Here is a 19583-nt window from a genome sequence, read left to right as displayed (position 1 = left end):
ATAGTACATGGGTTATGTTACATGCTCCAGAGGCACAGCAAGAATTTAGGATCGTGACGGATTAGGTACCTCGCAGAGTCTGAGACAAGTTTGGATCTGTCAAGTAGTTCTTTTGTTAAATAGCAACTAGGCCAACTCACTGTTACATCACAGCGTTTAAATGTCCTGTCCCTATCACTGTTGTTAAAAATAAAGCCAGATGCTATTGAATCATTCTCCCCCAAATTTGAAAAGGCTCATTTTGCTACCTTTTAGAATAAGTATTTCTATAAATGAAATGCTTTGGCATATGCCTTATAAGTTTGTTCAGCCGAAGTGGGGCAAGGAGAACCTTTGTCTTAAGCTCAGAGTATAATAATTACCAAGGCACCTCATATCAACTCTGCTTACAGAGATTGGTAAACTTGTAAATGTTGAATGGCCTTAGTTTCAAAATCTCAAGCTTTAGCTTTGAAAATCCTAAAATCTACTAAATCACATTCACAGCAGCCACCTCTCCTTAAGAGGCACCTGGTAATAAAACAGTGGAATCAGCCTCTCCAGTAGCACTTGGCCAATAGACATTGTCACTTACCTAGAAGAGATTGTCTTCCTGTAGCTTGCTGTACCTAAGTGATTTCAGCCTGTCCATGCTAGGTTTCTCCTTGACATGGGATTAATGAGATGGACAAAGACAGGGAAATGGACAGACCTTTGATTTATTTAATTTTGTTTGCCTGTTAATACTGGTTTTTACTTCATTTCCCGTAGTGGCTTTGGAGCTCCAGTTCTTCGTCATATCATAAGACATATAGTTCCAACCTTCCGTGTCACTTTCCTCATGGATACATGCCAACCTTCTCTGCTCTTTTCCTTTTAGACTGTGTAGATCCCATTAGAAAACATCTCCTGATACTGCTGATTCAGTCGTCTTGGTCCCATTTCCTTTATGTACATCATGTTCTTTCTCTTCCAAGCCCAGAAGGCCTGCCTGTCCTTATTCCCCGAAACCAGCTATATTAAATGATGGTCCACAGGGGTTTGTGTACTGGGGTTAAACCAACTCTGGAGGTGAACAGAGCATGCTGTTAGGTGGCACCCTCTAAAGAGGTCCAGTTAACAGTGACCTTGACGTTTCTCTTCCCCACTTCCTATTTGAATTGTATTTTTAAATTGAATTTACATAAACATACTTTATGCCCTTTCTTATACTTATTTCTGGTATTTTATATCCCTAATAAGATTATAAACTTATTGAAGGGGAAAACGTATTATATATTTCTTTGGGGTCTTCTGTAATGATAGGCACCTGGGTGACTTCAGATATGCATTTGGTTTAAATGATGTCTTGCCCCAAAAATATTACATGTTTAGAAAATGATGCTTAGTGTTTAGCATTTTCTATTAGCAAGTATAATATAATTTATCTTATGATATAATCCCTGTAACCCCAGATTTCTGTAGGGAAATTAGCAGTTTTTCAGTCTCAATGAATCCAGAAGCCAGGGCTCATCCAGTCAGCCAGAACAGCTTCCTGAGCCTCTGGTTAAATTAATTTCAATAATTCAACAGTCTGTATTCCATCCAGCCTAGGTCCCCACCATCCCAGAGTTCATGTAGTTTATCTTCACCAGGTTTGATTGGGCCTTTCTAGCTTTAAGAGTTCTCCTCTTCCCCTACCCAGGCCTTAGCTGAGCAAACCGACAGCCCTTTAGGATAACATGCTCCCAAGCCTTCACTCCATCTCCCTTTGGTCCATTCTCCACAGGTCTGTCCCTGTGACCTTTTAAAGACAAAATCGTGATCCTATCTGTCCCTTGCTTACAGCCTTTCACTGGATCTCTGTCACTAGGAAGTGCTAGCTGGACCCTAAGGTCTTTCATTATAGAGTAGGCCTGCTTCCAGCCTCAGCCTGGCCCCACCTGTGCAGAGCACACACAACAGGCCCAGACAGTTCACCAGCCCCACACCCAGTGCCAGGTTGGCAGCTCTGCAACTAGAGGGCACCTCCCTGCCCCTCCTGTTTACCTGTGAGCCCCTGATATCCTTCACAGCCCACCTGGATGGTCCCCCTCCCAGACACCTTTTTTGATTGTTCCAGGAAGCACAAAGGAAGAAATATTTGTATCTTCCAAACACCTTTTATTATTGTATCTCATCTTGTAGTATTTGTTTCTATACCAGTTTCTACAGACCAAATATCTTAATCTTCCTAGGATCTTCCTAGGATACATGCCCAATAAGTGCTGCATGAATCAAAGCCAAGAAATACATCCAATAAGAACTTTAAAAATATTACTCTTCTTTTCCTTTAGTTAGTATCTTAACTATAATTCTTGGCAAGGATCATAACTTTGTATAAAATGAAGTGAATGTTGCTCAGAGATAATACCAAAGCTAGTTAACATCTGTCTACGTCGTAACCCGGGACTAAGTTTTCCAGTGGGAGACAGGATCCTTAAGCAGTTGGCTAGCCTCATAAACGGGACCCTACCTATGCGTGTCAGTTCAGGGACTCATATTGAAGGGAAGGGAAGGAGACGATGGGAAGTGGAGAGGGATAATCAGCCAGCAGCCTTAAGAGTCAGGGTAAAGTTTGGGCTTTCTTGTCTGCCCAACCCAGGAACACAGCTTAGTCTAGAGAATGTATGTAAATGAGTAGGGTTTGCTGTGGTTTCCTGAAGTCTCCTCACCCACTGCCTGTAGTCAGGAATGTAAACTGACACAAAATCTGAGTCCCAAACTTTTTCCGAGTGCAAAGTGTTTTTTATTTTTGTTTTTAAACTTTCCTTACACATTTTCCACTTTTAGTACAGTCTGTCTTCCCTGGTTAGTTCCCTGTACTGCTTGAAACAGTGATTGGACAGAAGGCGTGGAGGTGTTTGAATATTTGCTTGGTCACCGAACACTGGGACAGGAAAGCCACTATCACTGGACCCTGTGGTCTCAGGCTGTGATTCATCTTCACGTTACCTGAGCTACGGGGCCCACTTAGCCACAGTCTTGCCCTTTCTGGCACCCCACTATATTGAGAGTGCCTGCTGTGTGCCAAGCATTGTGCTGGATACCAGAGGTACCTTGGAGGTGTGAGATAGGACTTGTGCCCTCTGGAGCTTAAATTATAATTTTATTATTATTTGTCTACTTGTATTTTCACTGTGTGTGGTCAGGGCTACCCAGCATGCTACTGGAGCGCCTCCTAAATTTAGCAGAGAGAAAAAAAGGAAGTTGCTTTCCTAAACGCGGCTGTTTGTATCATATTGGTAAATGGAGCAGTCTTGACCCAGAGCCAGCATTCCAGAAGCCCTGACTCCTACTTCCACTCTGTCTCTGTGTGTAACTATGGGCAAGATAAAGCAAGAGCTTTCTTTTCCCCATTCTTCAAGTAAAGATAATCCCCACTCCCACCCCTAAACTGTTAAATAAAATGCCATTTGGGAAAGTTCTTTGGACAGTTCAGAGTTCCAGAAACTGAGGCAGTTCTTCTTAGGAGCTACAGGACACCTAGGAATGGAGAAGTCAGGCGGGTGTCACAGCATCACAGTGGAAAGCTTGAGTCCTTTTGTTTTTGTTGCTGTGAAGCAAAATGTCTTAGTGGAGCGAGACTCCTGAGGTCAAGAAAAGTTCAGATGGGGATCAGACAGCCCTGATCAAAAGTTCTGATCTTCCCTGGGAAGTAGAACCCTTATTGCCCCCTCAAAAAGCCTTTAAGCCCTGGCTGGTGTGGCTCTGTGGCTTGAGTGCCAGCAGGTGAACCAAAGAGTCGCCGGTTCGATTCCCAGTCAGAGCACATGCCTGGGTTGTGGGCCAGGTCCCCAGTTGGGGGCGTGTGAGAGGCAACCATGCATTGATGTTTCTCTCCCACTCTTTCTCCTTCCCATCTCCTCTCTCTACAAATCAATAAATAAAATATTTTTTTTAAAGAAACCTTTAGAAGCAATAACAGCCCCACAAACAGGGCCAGTCATGGGAACAATCACATAGTGCTTTTTTGGTGGTGGGGTGGGGTGTTTAGGTTCATTAGAGACCGTTCCAATGAATACATTTACAAAAACTTTTCTCTCAGGCTAAAGTAAACTAAGATAATTGACTTTTATGTCTCATTGTCCCTTTTGATTGTGATTCTTTCAAGAATATGGACCATGTATGTTCATTTTTTGTCTTCTCAGTCCTGCCTCCCCCAGAATAATACGTACCCCAGTGATAGTATCCGCATGAGTGAATGAGTGGACATAAATGAAGAACATTCAAACATTGTGAATTAATGACTGACACCACCTCTCTGCCAGGTTCTAGGTACTGACATGTGTTTAGTTATTTCATTCTCACAACAACCCTGTGAGGTGGAACTATATTGTCCTTGATGTACTTGAGCGAAAGCCAGGGCACAGAGAGGCTGGGTAATCTGCCCAAGGTCACACAGGCTGATGAGTGTTGCAGCCAGAATTCTGGCCCAGGCATTCTGGCCCTAAGCCTCCTCAAGGGGAGAAAACTTGAACTTTGGGGCCAGGCCCCATCAGTAAAATGCAGATTGTGATTATTTCCCCCTTTTAGGGTGATGTGAAGATTAAGAGAGCTAACTTGCAAAGCAGCTGACATTCTGAGTGCGGCACAGATAGGTTGGGTGTTGAGAGCTAAGTAGTTCTTATCCCCTAATTGGGTTTTCTGGAGTCCCCGATGTGGTCTTGTGGCCTTTGTAGCCAAGATACATTTCATGATTAACTATGGAAAATTCCAGGTTATCCCAGTGTATGGTTATGTCTCTAGCTTAATGAGTTTAGAAAGAAGGAACCCACACCAGACCATAGAGAACAACCTCTGTGTGGTCAGATTTTTGGGAGGCTGGGGATGGGAGGACTTGGGCAGCTTCATGGGTCATGCATTTGGTTCTTTCTGGGCACCCCCTCTTGTAAGGGACTGTAGCATACTGTCTCCACTTAAGAAACTCGGGGTGTGAAGCTGGGCCACGTTTGATTAAGACTCAAATTTCTTCTTAAGCTCACCCTCCGCCCACCAATCTTTGATCACAGAAGTTTGCCTCCCCTGTTCTGTACCCTTTCAGTTGATCTAATGACCTTACTGTCCGTATTTGATACATATTTTTTCCTAACTAGACAAATATAAAACTGCCAGCTTTTAAGAACCACTGCTATTTTATTCAGGTTAATTGCCTTTCTTTTTTCCTCCTAAAACTAGACCATCCATTTGATCCTCTCTTTCTAATACAATTACTCAAAATTCACAAAATTACCATTTCATTGTTTGTATATCTGGATTTATTAATGATCTCAAGTTCTTATAAATTTAATGTTGATATATGTTTACCAGTACTTTGACTAGTAGGTAATTTTAAATAAGAGACCGATTTGCCGTTTTACTGTAGCTATTTATTTAATTAAAATTTCAATTAACTTTTTTGAAAAGGACGATGTGTCCACATTGCTTGACATCCAAGATATACCAAAGGGAATGTGGTGAAAAGTCCTTTTCCTGCTCCTCTCTTATCCTCTTTTGTTCCTTGGGAAGATTTCCAGAGACATTCTGGAAATTTGCAGCTGTAAGCACAAGTCACAAGTAACATACATATATCACACACACCCTTTTTTACACAAAATAGTGCTTACCATCTCCACTGTTCTATGCTTGCTTGATTTACTAAAAGGTATCTCTTAAATTATTCTGTATCAGTTAATTCATAAAAAGCTTCTTCATTCTTTTTATGGCTGCTTAGTCTTCCATTATGAGATGGGACCGTAATTTATTTAATCAGTCCCATTTTGGTGGACATTTAGCCTGTTTCTAATCTTGTGCTAAGACACACACTGACCCAGTGAACAACCTTGTACATATGTCATTTCTGCACAAATGGTGGTATATCTGTGGGTTAAGTTCTTATACAGGGAATCGTTGACTCACAGAGTATATGCATGTGTAAATTTAATATGCTGTCAAATTGCCCTCCATGGAGGTAGTTTAAATTTATACTACCACCAGCAAAGTGTGAGAGTGCCTGTTTATGTTTCTTCATAGCCTTCCTAGCTAAGTCATTACATTCTGACCTTTGTCTATAAGGTGGATGAAAAATGTTCTCTCAGTGTTCATGTGCCCCATCTCTTAGCACGAGCGAGGCTGAGCATCATTTCACTTGCCTGAGAGCCATTCGATTTCCCACTCTGCACTGTCTCGTCCTATCCTTTTCCCATTTTTCTGTTTGTTTTCTAATTGTTGTTCTTCCTGTTAATTGATTGCAGGGAGGAGGGTTCTTTGTATATTAGGGAAATTAACACTGCCTTGATCTGAGTTGCAAATATTTTTTTCCAAGTGTATCACTTTTCCTTTACTGATTTCTTTGCATCAACAGTTATTCATTTCAGCCTTACTTTCATTTTGTAACTTACAAATTGTGTTCCCCATCAAACTCTCTGATACGATCCCTGTGCTCTGACATGAGTCATATTGGTTCAGGATGATACAGTTTTCTCAGGAGGTAACTTGTCATGAAGATCCTCATCTTTACAGTCTGTCAGACCTGATTTTGAATGCTGACTCTTCAACTTCTTATCTACGCAGCCTTGGGCAAGTTACATAACCTTTCTGAGTCTTTGTTACCACATTTGTAAATTGATTAGGTTTTCTAGAGTTACTGTCTTGTAGCCTTTGCAGCTAAGTTGCTTTTCATGATTAACTATGGAAAATTTGTTAATACCTCATTCTGCAAATGGGCTGTGACAATTAGAGATAATGTTTGTAAACTGCAGTTCAGTGCCTGGCACACAGTAGATACTTGATGAAGAAGAGCTATTATTACTACCTTCACCATTACCAATATCAGTAGTGGGATGTTGGTCTGAATGAGGACATTGTGTTCCCCCCTATTCCCTGTGTGTAACCATTCTTCAGTAAAAGCTGGTGTTCATGGAAATTGGGTTTGACTTCCCTGCTTAAACCTAAGGGCCTCGCAAGTACCCTGGTAATTATCTGGCTGGAATTTTTTTTTTTTTTTTTTTTTTAAGATTTTAATTTATTTTTTAGAGAGAGGTGAACGGAGGGAGAAAGAGGAGAGCAACTTCGATGGCTGCCTCTCTCACACCCCCAGCTGTGCACCTGGCCCGCAACCCAGGCATGTGCCCTGACTGGGAATCGAACTGGTGACCCTTCAGTTCTGAGGCCAGCTCTCAGTCCACTGAGCCACACCAGCCAGGGCTCTGGCTGGCATTCTTAGGGCTGTGCATAACTTCTTGGCATATGTTAAATCATTCGAGTGTCCATTAAAATAGGATTGCATGTCTGATTCTGTAATCAGATCTACATAAAGTTAACAGTCAAGCATTATTTGTCCAACATCAATGTTAGTGCTGTTTGGCTATATGAAAATCTAAGAAACATTAATGATTCTGTATGATCTCTTATTTTAGTACCTTACATTCAATCCTGTCATAAGTCTGGAAATTATTTAATGGAGTACAGAAAGTTACAGAAGTTGGTATCTAAATTATCTTGTATTTTTAAAACGTCTGAAGACCTAGTGTTTAATTATGTAATTCACTATTGTTTTGTTTGACACCTCTTTATGTATTCTGATGTTCTAAGTTTTTTCATGCTAACTTGATTTTCTTCTAAGATATTTTTGACATTTTTTTCTTTAGTAATATTTAGTTTTAATTTAATACAGTTATTTGTCTTTTGAAAGATTTTTCACTGCAGTCCTTTCCCATATAAACTCAGCCTTTTGTAATGATTTAAAAATTCATTGCTATGTCTCAATATCTCTAAAATATCTCCTTCCACTCTTTTTCATCTCTTTTCTGTCTGCTCATCCTCATATTTTTAAAGTGAAACACTTAACTTCCCTTTCCCAAGCTGTTCAGTAATTGTCAATAATTCAGAAAAATCTTACTGTCTTCTATTTCTCTTTTCCTTCTTTTATTTGCTTCTCTTGAACCCCAAATATGTAACTAGACTTTTTTAAAAATGTAAACTGTCAACTGTCAAAACCTAATTCTTCTTCTCCATCATCAATGTTATGAAAATTTTCATTTGGGGATTTTTACTTGGTTTTATACAATACATTTTTCTTCCCAATCAGTAATTAGTCCACTAATATCTGTTTGAGGGCCTACTATGTGCTAGGCTCCAAGGGTACAAGTGAATAATTCCCTGTCTTCAGGAGTTTACTTCCTACAGAGAAGGCAGACAACATATGAACCAACAAATGGAATCATTTCAGTTACTGGAGCTATAGAAGAGATAAATACAGCAATAAATTAGAAATGACCAGGCATGACAGGGAGGAAGCTTTATAATTCTTTGTCTTCTGTTCTGATTTTAAATCTTCTATTTTCTTTCCTCTTGATTTATTTTTTTTTAACAATATTTTACTGGTGCCTTCTTTTTACTCCACATTAGTCTCCTTTTCACTCATCCCTTAGTTAGCCAATTGTGTACTTTTGAAGATTGATTATATAATTTCATTACGTTATATCCTTCTTCCTTATAATCTTAAGTTTTCTTTCTGATTCCTGAGGTTTTTTTTTTTTTTTTTTTTTTTTTTTTTTTTTTTTTTTTGCCACAGCCTATATCATGAAGGTCATCTTTAGTTATTCTTAAACTCAAAAGGCATTTCTCGAAAATAAACTTTAACTTTTGACATCCTGGGTTTGTTTTTTGTTTTTTTTGTTTTTTAACACAGTGAATATCAAATGTTTGAGCAGAAAAATGTTGGTCTGTAAGTCTGACAGTTGCCTTTCTTGGAACAACTGGACTTTATTATGAGATTGTATTGTTTTAGGAAATGATAATGAATAGTAATGTATGTAATGACTTTCTTCAGCAAAATAAAGTTAGTAGTCCCCCTGTTTTTATAACATGGAACTCTGACTCCTTCTAGGTTTCGATCTGAAAATGAATATTCAATGTTCTTTTTATCTTTTCAGGGATGACTCTGTCCCAGAAGACAACATCTGGAGGGGTATCCTCTCTGTTATTTTCTTCTTTCTTATCATCAGTGTATTAGCTTTCCCCAATGGTAAGTGCTGTACTGCTTTATCACATTTCTTATGTGCATTGTGCCCTTTTGGTATTTTTGAGATGCATGCCATCTAGAAGATGAAAGTAAAAGGTGAAATAAAAAATAATAATCAGACTGTTACATGGTGGTTGGGGCATAGGCTGTGGAGGCAGACTGCCCGTTCTGTCACTTCCTCACTCTGTGGCCACGTTAAGAGTACTTCAGTTCCTCTATAAAATGGAGGTAACAGGTGGGTGCTGTTGTAAGGGTTAACTCAGTTAATACATGTTAAATGCCCTGAATAGTGACTGAGAAATTGCAAGTTCTCGGTGATTGCCAGCTGCCGTTCTTATTGCTATTTTTGTTGCGATTACCCATCATAAATGTTTATTTCTTCAGTTACTGCTTTTTGCTGAGGACACGGTCAGTGCTATAATGTGTATTGTTACTTAATAGTTTGTTGTCCTAAGTGATCTTTTATCACAATAAACTTTGTTCACTCTATATTTGGGCTATACATTTTCATCATCAAGTAAAAAAAAGACAATATTACTGTGAATTTTACCCCCCATCATGATGAAAGAGGGAGGCAAAAATTTGTTTAGAAAACTAGTTTGATATTCTGTCATACTTACAATTGATCCTTTCCCCTGAATTGTCCCTTACAAATTGCTTTAATTTTTCTTATTCCATTTCATACCTTCTCCCTCGATTATTATTATTCTCTGTAACCATTTCTAAACGCTCACCCCTGTGTCCTACTTCTTTTGCAGTTATTATATTTTGAAATTGTTTCAGTCTTTCTCATGAGTTGTGCTCCGTAAGCCCAATCCAGGTTTTAAATATCTAAGGTGTGTTTCTTCTCTATCCTATTTATTCATTAGAATCTAATGTGTGGTAGAAGAAGCTCATTATGAATGTCACTTCTACCTGGAAGTGTTCCATGGTAATAGGATTCCAGTTCCAGCTGCAGTGTGTGTGTGTTGGTTGGCAGGGTCTTCCACTAGCAAGCCGTGCTTTGACACCAGCTGGGTGCCCTGCCGTTCCGCACACTTCAGATACTGTCTACCTACTGGTTAAGGGCTCAGACCCCACTTCCGAGGCCAATTGCAAGTCTAGGTTGTTACCTGCACTTCTGACAGAATGGCTGTAAATCAGAGGTTGCTTCTTCACACTTTAAAAGCTTCTGTTTTGCCTTTCTTTTTTTTTTTTAAGTCACTATTTCTGAGTCCAGAACCATTTTGGAAGTCTGAGGATCCTAAAAGATTAGTCTCTCAACAGTCATGATGTTACAGCCATTCTGTTCATGAAGCTTTAGCAGGAGCTGGGTTTTGGGGCTTCATCAGCAGATGCTTTTTTTAAGGTACCAAAGGCCCTGAAGGTCGGAGGTAACATTTTGCTTGATTTCTACTGGTGTTTCCTCTATTCACTAGTGAAGTCTTATAATCTTCCGAGGCCACTTAACCTGCCCAGTTTCTCATGTGGAGCTGTGCTTTTGTTTTCCTTCTAGAAAGAAAGATAAAAGTTCAGTTTGTTTTATGTTTTACTTGGCCTGGCTGTATGGACTTGGTGGTACATAGAAAGAGGGGAGGTCCCATAGGGCTTACCGGGTTCAGCCTGCTCGGGGTCCAGCTGAGAAGGTTGAACCGAGGTTGTCATTTGTCCACGAGAGGTCACCGGCCAGCGTGAGGGCCCCGGCCCACACGCTTCGCTTTACTCAGCATTGCTCTGGTCATTCCTCCTGTCAGGTTCGTTGTCAAGTGTTTTATCTCTGCCTTCCTCTGTGTTCCTGTCTCCCTTTGCTTCCCTTCCTCTCCATCAGCCTCTGGCTTTCCTTTTCCCAGGCCTGTGGTCTTAGGGGCTCAGCTGGCCTGGACAGTGTGCTCTGCGTCCTGCAGAAGGCGGGTAGCGGATGAGCCCATATCCTGTGTTGCCAATGTTGTCCGTGGTCAGAAGCAGCCAGCAGATAATCTGAACGTCCCTACTTTCTCCTTTTCCTACTCTCTTCCTGCCCTCGCCCTGCCCCCACCACCCCTGCGCACATGTTCACACGCACTCATCTGGAGGCAGAACTTGCCCCAAACAAGGTTTCAGATAGACATGGGAAGGGACAGTGGCAGTTCCGTATTCTTCATGAGGAGGATTCAGATGCTTAGGGCAGGGAGTGCTGAGAGGGGTTCTTCTGAATCCACATGTACATAGCAAACACAGTGTCTGCCTTGTCTTCTAAAGGTTCATTTATTTACACAGTAAAACTATATGTTTTCCACATTAAAGACTGTTACTGAATATGTTTAGCTTAGGGATGGCTTTGGGAGGTGCCGTAGAGATGATGGGGGAATTTGATGGCCACTGGGAAAGGGTGCTCCCAAGTTGTGTGGCTTTCCCCTCCCAGAGCCAGCATTCAGACTTCAGGCCTGTCCAGGAGCCATGATGCTGGATGGCTGCTTCTCTGAGTGAGATATTTATTCCCCTTCTTGCTCCAGTCTGCCACCAACATTTGTCTTCTCCTTGAAAGGCACTTTTAGGGAAGTGCCTGCAGTTGATGGCATTGCCAGAATGCTTCTGTTTTGGCATCTTCAAATGCATGTATCCTTGACCTAGTAAAGGCTGCCCTGTGTGCTTGAGTATATGCCTAAATATGACTATGTCCCTCAGTCTTATATGTGTGAGTTTACATATGCTATCTGTGTGGTGAAGTTGGTCAGTTCCTACAGGAAGAAGGTCCTGTGAATTTTTTTTTTCTTGTACAGGGTCTAAATAACAAAGAAAGCCCTTGACTTTCTCCATAGGTTTTGTAACAGTGGGGATGCATTTGGCCACAGGGACTAGGAAACCCACGTCAAAAGGAAAATGTTTACTTTCATGCGTGCCCAGAAGTTCCCAGGTGCAGTGGTTCCAGATTGGCTAATTCAGCAGTTCAGTGACCTGCAGAGACCCAGGTTCTTTACCTTTTTCTGTTCCACCACCTTCAGCATGTTGGTCCTAACCCGTGCCTCGCTGCTCTGATGACCCTGAGGTAGCTGCTGCAGTGCCAGACGTGATCATGGACAATGTCTGGCAGAAGAAAAAGTTGTTTCTTCCTTTGAATTTTTTTTTTTTTTTTTTTTTTTTTAAGAGTGAAGAAACCCTTTCCAGCACATTAGCCCTCAGTTCTCTTTGTTTAGGGCTGAGCGAAGTGGCTCTCCAACCCGCCATGTTAAGTGCCTAGAGGAGTAGGCACAGGTAGATCTCTAGTAGATTTCATGGACTGAAAGAATAAAAGAACAGGATAACCCCTGTCAGCTTAGAATTTACTACATTTATATGGGAGAGGTGTGGATACTCAACAAAATTTCCTCAGCTCTCCCGTTCTCTTTTGGTTCCCTTAAGTTTTTGTTTGTTTGTTTTAAGTACCACCTCCGTCCCGCTACAGCAACTGACACTCACATGTAAGGGTACTTGTAACGATACCACTGTATCATTGGAGTGCAGTTATGATTACATCACTGGAGTGAAATTTAGAAACCTATTTCAGTCTCCAGTTGGCTTTGAGATTCTTTCAGCAGGTGACCTTCTGGTGCACTTCTCTGGCTTCTGAAGGCTTCCCTGAATGTTCCCCCCCTGCTACACCACCCACGCCTGCTCTGCCCTTCACTGCCTGGCCCACAGTGGCCCCTCAGTGAATGTATGCTGAATTAAGTAATGAACCTGTCAGCAAAAAAATCACAGTGTTAGCCCTCTCTTTTCCTTGACTTATCTGCGAGAGAAACACCATTCAGCACTTCTTTCAGGTGTTTTAAGGAGAGTGAAATAGTAGTATTTCTTGATTTTCCTGATTTTATCTTACTGTTTGTCCTTCAGGCTCATTTGACTTCTGAGCTCAGCATGGTGCTAATTACATCTCTGAGATTTTGAAGGTGATCCAGAAAGTTCACTGTCTTCCAAACTAAAAAAGTTCTTCTTGTCTTCCTCATTCTCTATCCCCTGCCCCATTACTTTTTCTTGTTAAAATAGTGTTTCTTAGGTTTAAAATTTGCCTAGAAATAATTTTGTTCATTTTTTAAAGTTTTTTTAGAGACATTTAAACTTTAATAATAATAAAATATCTTACAGTTTTGTCAATTATACCTCAATAAAGCTGGAAAAAAGTAAGAGAAGAAGCGGACTAAGAGGGACTGGGGACACAAATGTAAACTTGTAGTTTTTTTAAACAGAATTATACTTCCCTGAGGTTTGGTCCCTTAAACTTAGTTACAGATATAACTGTTGCTGGCAGGTCAAGCAATGACCTGATTTTTAATTTCTCAGGTAGTTTTTTAAATGCTTCTCCTCTTATGATGTGTACATTTGGTTTCTATTTGTTTTGAAATTAAACTTGCTTTTAATATCTGATTAAAATTAGGATCTCTAGATGTAGGGACTGATGAAGAAGATAAAACATGTAGTTTTTAAATGTGCCTGGTAAGAGAACCGGAGTCTAAAACAAACAGCGCCTCTTTTTTCACCACACTCCCAGAAGCCTTCCCTATTTCTCCCGTGTGATCACGGAGAAGGAGGAGCACCTGAACTGGAGATCCAGGCTCTTCTCGGCAGCTTTTAGCAGGTTGGAAATAAAGTAGGTGAGATGCACACCCTGAGATGGAGCGCTACAGGGGAAGAGAAGGGATCTTCCCTTTACTGCCATACCTGGAAATGGTTTGTTGGGAGATAAGACCTCTGGGGAAGGCCTTGAGATAAAGCACCGCTCAGAGGAGGTTCCAGGTAGTACTGATTCTCCTGGGCAGATGCGTGCTGTGGAAAGCTGGCTTTAAAAAAGGTGACTTGATCCATAGCCAAGTGTGGGTGATCTCATGAGCACAAATATCAAGGCTTATGGTAGAGAAAAATATCAGCCTCATTCTAGTTTTTGTTTTTTTTTTTCTTTTAAGTATAATAATGCCCTGGCTGGTGTGGCTCAGTGGAGTGAGCACCGGCCTGTGAACCAGAGCATTGCCAGATCAATTCCCAGTCAGGGCACAGGCCTGGGTTGTGGGCCAGGTCCCCAGTTGCGGGTGCACAAGAGGCACCCACACATTGATGTTTCTCTCTCTCTCTCTTTCTTTCTCCCTCCCTGTCCCTCTCCCTAAAAATAAATAAAGTATAATAATATTTTAGTAATATTACTGTGTGATGATGAAGAAGGTACTCTTAGTCATGTTACTAGAACGCACTTCTAAGAAGTGGACAGATTTGAAGTTCGCTACTGAGAGGGTCACCTTACATTCTCCAGGGCTTTATCTCGCCTTTCGTAGGTAAAAGGCACAGATGGGGTCCACCAACCTGGTTCAGGGCAGAGCACCTTGGTACTCCTCTGTCTCTTCCGAAACCCACCATGTGGGATTTCCTATGCATTTTTTCAGATCCAGTGCATTTCAGTTTGCAAAGCTGAAAAGGTCATTTTTAAAACTTGTCTTTTTTGAGAATCTTTATGATGTGAAATTATGATATATAAGTAGGAACTCTAGAAAAAAGAGGAAAGAGTTCAGTTAGGGCTAAGTCAAGGCTTAAAACAAAACCAAACAGCACTGCAATAAATTGAAAATTCTTTTTCCCGGTCCTGAAACAGTGAATCAGAGTAGCAGAGGGTAGTGCCCTTGGGCTGAGGCAGTTGTATGTCAGGTTAAGGAGAGCTAGAAGGCCCCTCAAATCCAAGTTCTTCAAGCACCCTGTCTGTCCTCTTGTTTACTCTGAAACACACTGCTCAGTCAGATAATCAGGGGCTGAGTCTGTTTTCGGAAGGCTTCTCTTGAAGTAATCGCAGGTGGAAGAGGACTTTGGAGGCCTTTCTGCTGGTTGATGTGAGGGAACTCCCATCATCTCCCTGGCCTTTCCCTGTCCTTCCAGTTTTTCCTGACTTTGCTTCTTAGTTCCACGTTGCAGGGCCTCAACACCACCCACTAGTTCATTTCTCCCTGAGACGGGCCTGGCTCAGACTCTGTCTCTCCTCCTGAGCTTGCCCAGGCCTGACAGAGTTGATGGAGAAATACATGTATGTTCTCTGACCAGAATGCATCCTGTGAGCTGTGTGACCCTGGGCTAGTTTCTTGGGGCTCAGTGACCTTATCTGTAAAATGGGGATGATGGTACCACCCTCATCACCTAGCTGTCAGGAGAACTAAGAGATGATGTGGGGGTGTCTCAGCCCCCAGCCTGGTACACAGTGAGTGCTCAGGAAAGGACTGCTGACTGTTATAAATCAGTGTTATGATTGCTCTTGAGAATAACACCATGTGATTTTAAGTGTTGATTGGGCATGCGATTCTATTACAAGCCCAGTAAAGTTTAGAGTAGGACAGTATAAGAAGAAACCACAGAGAAAGCTAGGGCCCCCTGTTAGGTCTGCAAGGTTAATTCAGTGGTATGAATGAAGTAATATTTGCAAGCCAGATAACCATCATCATTCATGGTGACAAGTCAAGAGACATCAACCAAAAATCAGTGAAGAATAGCATTTCGAAGAGAAAATTACTTAAAGGCTGGCAATGTTAGGTGTCAGTGTTCCAATGTTGTTTGAAGAAAGTCAACCACGTTATGTTACCTAAAAGGGAATTCTGGTTTCTTTGCTTCACTATGCTTTTCTGATGAAGGAGCAGGTGATTAAAAAGAATACTATACAGGTATTCCTCAGAACTCAGAAGTTGGACAGATCTGGATAAACTTTTAAATAAATCGCTCACTCTCTGAGCTGTCACTACTTGCCCTCCCAAAATCAGGCGCCAAATTAATTTGGGTCAAGCAAAGTCTCTCACAGACCTAACTTCCTGAATTCTCACCATCTATACTCAGGAACTGAATGGAATTGGATGGTAGGAGGTACTTGTAACTGGTTTTCCTAATGTGGACTTGATTTGAGACAGGATAGTGAGAAGTTAGGAATATTCCTTGGCAAGTAGAACTGGGGAAACTACGGCAAAACAGCTGAACACAGTGGCCGAGCAGTTTACAGCCAGGTACAGATGGTCACCAGAGTAGACGGCCCCCGTGCCTGGCAGGGGGCAAAACTGGGAAAACAAGGACCCCGTCCCCAGGCCAGCCTCGTCTCCCCTGGCCTTTCCTCCCTGGAGATACCATCTAGGCCTCAGTTATGTTTCAGCTCCAGGCCCCTAAAAGCAGCAAAACCAGGTGGGCAATGGCCAGAACCAATTTCAATGAGTAAAGACTCCCTGGCCCTGTCACTGACCAATCAGTGGAGACCATGGCTTTGAAAGGGCACACCTGGAGAACTGGTGAATATTCTACTGAACGCTCCCTCCCCTGAGACCTCCTTTAAGATTCCTACCTGCAAGAGAGAGAGAAAAGCCTCAAGACCAAGGACCCAGAGTGCTCTCCCTCTGGGGAGTAGCCTACTGCGTTTCCTTTTCCTTCTTCCCCCACTTCTTTCCCCACAGACATGGTCTCCTAAACTCTTAAGGCGGTGAGCAGCTAGCAGCTCGTCCCAAGCTGATCCCCTGAACCTGTCCCCAAAGCTCCCTTTTCTCTGACCTTCTGTTGAGCTAAGACAGCCCAGCCTAGACTCTCCTGTCTATGCTAAGCCCTTCCTTGTTTTACTGTCCCCAGCTTTAATAAATGGATCTTCATAGTCACCTGGACTCATGTTGTGAAATCTTTCCTACACGAAGTCAAAAACCCACACACTACTGACTGACCCTGCGCAGACCCACTCAGGGCCAGGCCCCTGTCCAGTAACAGATTCATCAAAAGAAAGCAGTTCAAATATGTTTTAATGAAGTCTGTGTAAGAAGAGATGGATTTTAGAATGAGCTCCCGAATGATAATTACAATGTAATATTTGCTTCAGACAGGATTCCTGCTTGCAAGCAACAAAAGCTGACTATTGATTTTAAAAAAGCCCATTAACAGGATATTGGCTGGCTCGAGGAGGAATCGTAGAAGGCTAGAAGGCAAGTTCCCAGGAAAGCTTCTACAAACTGGCATGTCACTCAGAACTGGTCCGATGAGGACACCCCAGTGAGCATAGACTATAGTCTGTCCCACTGTCGCTTCTTCAGGGAGCTCTAATGGAACATCCACTGCCACAGTCATCACTGTGAGAAGTGCCACCTCCCCACGACTATCCCTGCTGGCCAGCACCAGAGAGGGAAGGAGAGGAGGGCTGGGCATATTTATCTCTATCGCCAGCTCCTGAGGTCGAGTCAGGCACAGGTGCAACTGAAGAACCAGTATAAAGAAGTCCGGGCGGCAAGTTCTGGCATGTTCCCAAGAGATGGGATTCATGACGCTGAAGTTCTCCAAGTGTAGGAAGGCTGTCTGGAAGGTGTGGGCAGCCCCAGATAGATCCCGTTAGAATAGTGTTCAACATTTGCAAGGCGTAGCTCTTCATTTGGTCATAAATCACTTTAGTGGATCAAGGTCCAGCTTGTTTGCTTTCTTCTCCTTTTTAAAAAATGAAATAAAATAGAAGAGAAAGTGTCAGTGCGTCACTTATAGTAAGTTTCATCTTGTGAAACTTTTGTTTGCATCGTATGGAATCTGCATCTGTGTATGGAAACTGAGTTGGCAGGTAAAAGTGATTTCGTTACCGCAGTTCTTGATCCTAAAAGCCTGGGTGTTCAGTGCTCCAAGGCTTTGTTTTCAGTCTCACTCCCCACTGCACCTGTTTTCAAAGCACAGTGTTTCTCCTCTTTTATTTTCGGAGTGAGTTAGCCCTTCCGCTTCCCGCTGCCACACACACACATGCAACAAACAGTGTCCAGAACCTCTTTCCCCTAGAGCTCCTGGGTAGAAGCAAGATCTACTTGCTAAGGTACAATACGTATTAAAGGCTAGCCTGGTGACCTACTTAGCGTTGTAACACTTTCCCTGGGAAATGATGGTCTGACTTCTAAAGAAGAAAAAAAAAAAACCTCTTATGGGGATTTGGAGCCTGTTAACGCCTATGGCTATGATTGTAACAATGTGGATAAAACATTTCAACCTAGACTTTGACCTCAAAGTATCTGGGTAGGAGTGGGGGGGGCGGTTAAGTAGAGAGCTTTTTCTGTTATCAATATTTATCCCTATGGAGATCAGCAACACTGCCTTTAGTCTTTGCCTCTGTTTGAAATCAGTTCATTCTAACCTTATAATATTACCTTTGCAGGTCCATTTACGCGACCTCATCCAGCCTTGTGGCGAATGGTATTTGGTGAGTCACCCATTTGATTTAAAAATATATTCTACTTAAAAAAGTTTTCTTGTGTTTTTTTTCATATACCACCTTAGCAGTTTTACCTACCACTCTACAGAAAAACTTTATAGCTTCTTACATCTTGGTGTTCCTAATATAAATTTTTTATTAAAATCTTTGCCACAAAATAGAGGACTGGTGATAATCAACATGCTTGTACATGTGACTGAACTATTTTAACTCCACTTGCCTCCTTCTTGTGCCACTGTCCCTTACTGTACACAGGATTTGACATAATGGAATGTGGCTGGTTTTTCTTTTTACACCTTCATGTTTCTCTTGGCTAGTGCAAGCTCAAGTGTATCCTGTGAGCACATTGGTCTTGTCGGCATCCAGGAGGACTGATAATCCTGCAAGGTCAATGTTAGGAATAGGAAAGAACTTGGAAAAGGGCGAAGTCTTTAGCCAAAGAGCCCTGATCTGAACCACGGTTTTAGTGATAAGCATTTCATATTAATATTGGATGTCTTATTTTTATTTGATTTCTAGTCCAAATAGTGAAATCACCTGAATGGATTTAAAACAGATCATTGAAACTATAGATATTGGCTTTATCTTGCCTAAATAAGACATCAGATAATTGTAATTTCAGAAAATGTGATCTTACAGAAAAGGGCCCTAAAGATGGACCTTCTGCTCAGGGTTGCCTGTTTTTCTTTCAATATTCAGGGGTCATCGGTAAATCCCTCTGAATTTAGTGGTCAGTCTTTCACACTCGTTCAGCCGGGGTTCACTGACTACCTCTGTGTGCAGGTGCTGCTGTGGCCCTGAGGCTGGGGGTCGGGGGGAAGACAGCCCAGGAGCAGCCCTTCCAGTCTGGAGGGGCCTAACAACAAACCAATTTAAAAAAAAAATCAGATGTTGCTTAAGTGTTAAGATGGGTGGCTGCTTCTGCCTGTGCATGAGGCGAGGCTTGAAGGCAGGACGCTCAATCCGAAACCTGCAGGAAAAGAAGGATCGAAGCATACAAAGGCGGGCACGGGGGGTGGGAGCCAGGCAAGGATTTACTACTGAAATGGTCCCCAGCTGGGAGAAGTTTGGTGTGTTCCAGGCCAGTGTGGCCGGAGCATAGCAGGCCGGGGAGTGGCGAGAGAGTGGTCAGTTAGGCATAGACAGAGCCCTACAGGGCATGGAGGCCGGTCTGGATTGTGGATGTGGAAGGCAGTGGGATGTCATGGGAGGATTTATTTGCAGAGGCGTGATATGATTTATTTACATTTTTTAAAAGATAGTCCTAGTTGCATTATACTTACATCTCATGAACTTAATATTGCTGCTTGAAGTTAAAAGTTATTTTCAGCTCATTGCCTACATCTTTTTTTCCTATTCTAAACAGTCCATTATAGGTAATGAGCAGTTTTGTTTCTTACCTGAGATCTTTTTGGGATC

The 19583-nt window shown here is 42.0% G+C and overlaps 1 protein-coding gene across 1 annotated transcript in view; it reads left to right on the top strand.

Annotated features, from left to right (window-relative positions):
* The window catches only part of PTDSS1 (phosphatidylserine synthase 1), a 61833-nt gene that overhangs the window by 3756 nt on the left and 38494 nt on the right, over positions 1–19583 (top strand). The window contains exons 2-3 of the mRNA XM_090283541.1: positions 8913–9004; positions 18108–18152. Coding sequence (XP_090139667.1) covers positions 8913–9004; positions 18108–18152 — 137 coding nt within the window. The remainder of the gene's footprint in view (positions 1–8912; positions 9005–18107; positions 18153–19583) is intronic.

The sequence above is a fragment of the Furipterus horrens genome, unplaced genomic scaffold (assembly GCF_987537825.1).
Source record: "Furipterus horrens unplaced genomic scaffold, mFurHor1.1.pri manual_scaffold_7, whole genome shotgun sequence".
NCBI classification, from domain to species: Eukaryota; Metazoa; Chordata; class Mammalia; order Chiroptera; family Furipteridae; genus Furipterus; species Furipterus horrens.
The sequence above is the reverse complement of the archived record's forward strand: the minus strand, read 5'-3'. Positions and strand labels throughout refer to the sequence as shown.